This window comes from Frankliniella occidentalis, unplaced genomic scaffold (genome assembly GCF_000697945.3).
Source record: "Frankliniella occidentalis isolate FOCC.00 unplaced genomic scaffold, Focc_3.1 Scaffold20, whole genome shotgun sequence".
Taxonomy (NCBI): Eukaryota; Metazoa; Arthropoda; class Insecta; order Thysanoptera; family Thripidae; genus Frankliniella; species Frankliniella occidentalis.
In genome coordinates, this window is record NW_026267150.1 from 501,134 (window position 1) to 506,492 (window position 5,359).

General features: G+C 55.3%; 2 protein-coding genes across 2 annotated transcripts; both read left to right on the top strand.

The window, feature by feature from the left end:
• The first annotated feature begins 6 nt into the window (after positions 1 to 6).
• LOC113208681 (cytochrome P450 4V2-like) lies at positions 7 to 1,324 on the top strand. The gene is made up of 2 exons (XM_026425795.2): positions 7 to 35; positions 301 to 1,324. The coding sequence occupies exon 2, from the start codon at positions 311 to 313 to the stop codon at positions 752 to 754; it is 444 nt and encodes a 147-aa protein (XP_026281580.2). The 5' UTR covers positions 7 to 35; positions 301 to 310; the 3' UTR covers positions 755 to 1,324.
• Positions 1,325 to 3,302: 1,978 nt separating this feature from the next.
• On the top strand, positions 3,303 to 5,352 carry LOC113208665 (glucose dehydrogenase [FAD, quinone]-like). Its single transcript, XM_026425767.2, has 5 exons — positions 3,303 to 3,429; positions 3,776 to 4,149; positions 4,224 to 4,416; positions 4,485 to 4,902; positions 5,000 to 5,352. The coding sequence occupies exons 1-5, from the start codon at positions 3,320 to 3,322 to the stop codon at positions 5,348 to 5,350; spliced, it is 1,446 nt and encodes a 481-aa protein (XP_026281552.2). The 5' UTR covers positions 3,303 to 3,319; the 3' UTR covers positions 5,351 to 5,352.
• The last annotated feature ends 7 nt before the right edge of the window (positions 5,353 to 5,359 follow it).

Genomic DNA, 5,359 nt, shown 5'->3' on the forward strand with positions numbered 1-5,359 from the left:
CCCCTGCGCCCACCGACGGCGGCCGAAGTCCACAGGTGAGCGATAGTAGGTAATGGGTTGCCTGCCTCAGAGCGATATCGCGCGGAGCAGACTCATAACGCTTTACTCGCGCGTGCGAATTTCCGTCCACGCAACCGGAGTTGAATTTTTGATGAGCGCTAGCCTGTACGAAAGAGTATGAACAATGCGGTACCAGTTGGCCCCGGTTCGCAAATGCGACAGCAATCAAAACAATAGCTTGCACGTGCCTCAACGGTCTCAACACACGTGTTCTAATTAGTTCTCTGGATTTTATCGCAGTTTAAAGTACATGGACTGCGTCATCAAGGAGACACTCCGTTTGCTGCCGTCCTTCCCCTTCGTTGCCAGGACGGTGCGGGAGGAGACGGAGCTGGCCGGTAAGACCCTGCCCGCCGGCACGGTGCTGGTCGTCAACATCTTCGGCCTGCACCGCGACCCTCGCCATCACCACGAACCGCTGCAGTTCGACCCCGCCCGCTTCGCGGACGCGGACCGCGAGCGCCACCCCTACAGCTATCTGCCCTTCAGTGGGGGGCCGCGGAGCTGCATCGGCCAGCGGTACGGCATGATGGCCGTCAAGACCATGCTGGCCGCCGTCCTGGCCGAGTACAGCATCGAGCCCGCCGACGAGGACGACGCGAAGGCCCCTGCCGACTTTCCACTCACCTTCTACATGTCCCTCCATCTTGTGGGTGGCGTCAGAGTGCGCTTCGTGCCCAGAGAGAGGCACTAGCGTTCATCGTGGTTTCTATACACCACAAAAAAACGTGATCTCAGTTAACATTATGTTGACGTAATGATTAATGACAAAATAGTTTCGTAGAAGTAAATCTTGGAGGAATGGCGTTGCTCGGTTACAACGCCGAAAACCACGATGATCAGATACCTACTCAGACGGGCCGGACAGACACATTCGCTTTTGTTTACAACCTTGCTCTCATCATGTATCTACCCACATCATTGCATTTATTGTATTACGTATTCTGAAAAGCAGGTGAAGCACCTGGCGGCCGCTTGCTTCCTCTTGCGTGCGCTGCAAAAGCACAACAGGGATGTGCGTTGGGTGGCCTACCCGGCCTTTTGCGGGCGCCTCTGCGCCCGCTTCTTATTTGGTATACTTAAGCAGGTTAAACATTTTCATATTTCAACGTCACACAACACCTTTCTCTTACTCACATTCCGGGGTTACTGATTGTTTTTCATCAGGTGCTGTGATTTCTCGCATTGTTTTCGAAACTAAGCCCTGTTTCCAGATTGCGCGTGTAATCCAATTTCCTTGAAATATAATATCTGTGCATCTAAATGTTTTCTAGCTTATACACCTCGAGAGGGTGTTTCATGTCCAGAACTGAAGTCCAAAAGGAAATTATGAGAGTCTGTCCTTTTTCATAAAAATAACAGAAACAAAACTGACTGAGCCATTGCCACCGTGGCAATGTCGAAGCCGCTAGCACGTTAGAAACTTTTTTTTTTTTTCTTTTAAGTTATCGTGACTTGGGCTTGCCTTCAACCACCCGCGTTGTCTGGTAAAATGCGTGTGCGTCAGTGGTACAGTAGACGTTTCTTCGCGGTTTATGAGCACCTTGCCCCGTAAGAAGAAGAAGAAGAAGAAGAAAGGAAGACGGCGCCTCATCGTAAAATATAGTTCACTGTTAAAAAAATGAAAATCCAGACTAACTTTTTCAGACTTTGCTGTCTGAATGGGGTTTTCATACAATTTTGTCACAATTTTAATTTTCAGTGAACGTCTGAAATTTCATAGCTGTAGGTCTGAATTAAGAGTTCAGTCAAGAAAATTTGAAAATTCAGAGTATTTATTCAGACGAAGGTCTGAGTATGAAATTCAGACAAGAAAAGTATGAATATTTAGTTTAGTCCCGGGAGCACATCTGTAGGATCAGGCAGGTAGCCGTCGGTGACCCCTCAGTCTTGTCGTCGTGCCCGTGTGGTCAAGGATGAGAGATTACCCATCCCAAGGTCCGAGGTTCGACTCCGGGTAGGTAGGTAAGGTACAATAACAAATTCCTATCTAATTACTTAGAATACAATTCAACTTGAAGAAGACGGCAAAGAGCGTCAAGAAAACTTCATTTTAAATGAAGATCTGAAATTCAGACTAAAGTTATGAAATTGCTATTCAGACTAAGATAACTGAAAATTCATACTATAAATTCATACCAACAAATTCAGACAATACAGTCTGAATTTTCAGACGTTTAGTATGTAATTTTGCTTCCTACCAATTTGTCTGAATTTTCAGACTTTTTTTTAACAGTGATTCTTATTCGAAGTGACTTATTTTAAATTGATTTTCCCACTATTGTGGGTACCATAAACAGAAATTTATTGAATAACGTCCACAAAACGCTATTTGGGAGCATATTGCTATCACGTTATGTTGCTTTGTTGTGAGACCGCGCTACTCTACGCCACCACCTTCTTTGTGTCCCTCTACGGTACAAGGCGCTCATCACCGGGTTTATTGGTTCGAAAGTGGTCGGAGGAAATTCCCTTTCGAATTATGACACATTATGATACATTTTCGGTGAAAACGCGACTGAAGCGGTTCTCCAGAGCACCCTGCGCGATGAGCGGTAACGGTTTTCGGGGTCGGGAGCGCCAAACGAGGTAAGCAGTTGTTTCCAGCCACCGAGGTGGTGAGCGACTAGAGATATGGGGTATCGCGCCGACCTGGAGAGGACAGAAGGGCACAGAAATACGCCGTGGTTCGTTGACCGGTTTGGTAGCGAGAAGCGGGAGCGCACACGTGGCGTGGCGCGCCGCCGTGCCACGCGCGGAGCGCGATTCACCCTGACCTAGTGAAAATGGCTGATTGAGCATAACAGTCGGACCAGCGCTAGTCCGAAGAATAGTATTTTCGAGTGCGATAGTTATCGAATAACTCTTTCACACCTGACGCTTTTCGCACGAGTGTCATTGCCCTCGCTCTCGCCCCCCGCCCACCCCTCGGCCAGAGCTCTGGAGGGTGCTTGTGGGGGCACTCGAGGTTCAAACGCGTGCGCGTGGAGGACAGAGGACACTAACCCGGACACAGCTCTACACAGCTCAGTAAAGGCCCGAAGTGGGGGGAAGCGAGCAGCCGCCTCATTCACTACGCGTGTATCTGGTCGCCCGCGACAGAACTGGACACCAGCGCCTCTTTTGTGGCCAGTCGACACCGCCTGTCGTCCAGTACCGCGCCGAGGCGACCGGCGGCATGGCGTTGCTACCCGCACAACCCCTTCCCCCAGGCGGGGCCAGCTTCTGCACCGCCCAGTCCGTCTTCACGTCCTTTGTCATGACGATGTTCGCCGAGTCCTTCAGACGGGACGCCGAGCGCGACAGACGCGTCCCGGACAATGTGGGCGAGGAGTACGATTTCGTGATCGTCGGCGGGGGCTCGGCCGGGTAGGTGCCCACGTGTTCCTTGAAGGTGTGGGTGTCAGTCAGCACGGCTGGCAGCCCTGCCCACCGGTCCCCACCTCACTGCCCACCGCGGCGCTCTCTGACCCCCCAACCTGCAGGTGCGTGTAGCGGCCCTCGTGTGAGAGGTGCGCAGAGCTCCGGGCTGGTATCGCCTGGGCCAGAGACACCCCGAACGAGACTACTCCCTCCGCTGAGCGCGCGTCGGCTCGCCTGCAGGCTAGCCTCAGACGGGGTGGTTTCTGGCCGGGCCGGCTCCCAGGCGATACCAAAGCGCTGTGATTGGCTGCCGCTCGGCTGCTCTGCGCACCTCTCACACGAGGGCCGCTAGGTGCGTGCTGGCGCGCCGCCTTTCCGAGGTCCGCGACTGGCGGGTGTTGGTGCTTGAGGCGGGCGCCGAGGAGCCCCCCGAGACCTCGGTGCCGTCCTTCTTCACGCACGGCATTGTGTCCGACACGGCGCGCGTCTCGGTGACGCGACCACAGAAGAACGGCGCCGCCCCGCTCGGCACCCTGAGCGTCCGCGGCAACGTCCTGGGCGGCACCTCGGCCATCAACGGGGTCATCTACACCCGCGGCAACAAGGAGGACTACCGCCGCCTCGAGCACCTGGGCTGGGGCTACGGCACCGTGCTGCCCTACTTCAAGAAGGCCGAGGACAACCTGGACGAGGACGTGGCGAGCGACACGGAGCACCACGGCACTGGTACATCGCCAGGATTATTTCTTTAACCCCGAAATATTTTTTTTATGAGCGTGATCCATGACGAATGTTCGCAGGCGGCCCGTTGAGCGTTCAACGTCTACCTTATCGTGACCCCAGCGCGGTGCTCATCAAGACCGCCCTGCTGGAGCAGGGCTTTGATGACGTGCACGACATAAACGGGGCGTCGCAGCTGGGCCCCACCAACCGCACCTCCGCGTTCTACTACCAGACCACCACGAGGCATGGCCGGCGGATGAGCACCAACAGGTACTTGAAGAGGTCTTTTGGCGCGGTGCTGGGAGGTCACAGCTCTAACCGTGATGGGTCGCACGCAGAGCGTATCTGGAGCCGGTGCGCGGACGCGCCAACCTGCACGTGGTCACCAGGGCCAGGGTCACCCGGGTGGACGTGGTGCAGGGCCGCGCCCAAGCCGTCCACTTCGACAAGCACGGCGTGTCCCGGATGGTGCGGGCGACTAGGGAGGTTATCCTTAGTGCGGGCGTCATTGGCTCGGCGCAGCTCCTCTTGCTGTCTGGGGTGGGGCCCAAGAAACACCTCACTCGTGTCGGCATTCCCGTCGTCCTGGACCTGCCCGTCGGCCGGAATCTCAAGGACCACGTCTCGGTCGTCGGGCACGTGTTCACGATGAAGAAAGGCTCGAATCTTGTCAACGACATCGAGGTCCACTGGGCGGACCTTGAGCTCTGGAACCGCACTGGGGATGGCCCAGCCGGCAGCTTTGGCCCCACCGCTGTAAGTTTTCTTGTCTGCAGTTGCCTTCATATCTGAGATTTCATAGGAGTGGGAAATTAACCGGACTTAACATCAAACGATTTTACTCCCTTTCCAGGTCGGATCGTTTTACCGCACCAAGCGCCAGCCCCCGGACGACCCCCGACCCGACGTCCAGCTGCAGGCGTCTGGCTTGGCCCTGAACCTGGCGTGGTTACCGAAGCTCGCCCAGGGCTGCCCAGCGGCCATCCCGGACGTGGCGCACTACAACTTGCTGCACTTCCTTCCCGTGCTAGTGCGGCCGCGCAGCTCCGGCACCGTCACACTCCGCAGCGCCGACCCGCGCCGACCGCCCATCGTCGACCTCAACCTGCTCGACGACAAGGAGGACCTGGCCGTCCTGGTGGACGGGCTGGACTTCTACACACGAAAGCTCGCCTCCTCGCGCGTCTTCAGAAAGATGGGGTGAGCAGCGATA

Coding starts and splice junctions, on each gene's coding strand:
- LOC113208681 (XM_026425795.2), top strand. CDS start 311: ATGGACTGCGTCATCAAGGAGACACTCCGTTTGCTGCCGTCCTTCCCC.
- LOC113208665 (XM_026425767.2), top strand. CDS start 3,320: ATGACGATGTTCGCCGAGTCCTTCAGACGGGACGCCGAGCGCGACAGA. Junction 3,430..3,775: donor GTCGGCGGGGGCTCGGCCGG/GTAGGTGCCCAC, acceptor GAGGGCCGCTAG/GTGCGTGCTGGCGCGCCGCC. Junction 4,417..4,484: donor CGGCGGATGAGCACCAACAG/GTACTTGAAGAG, acceptor GGTCGCACGCAG/AGCGTATCTGGAGCCGGTGC.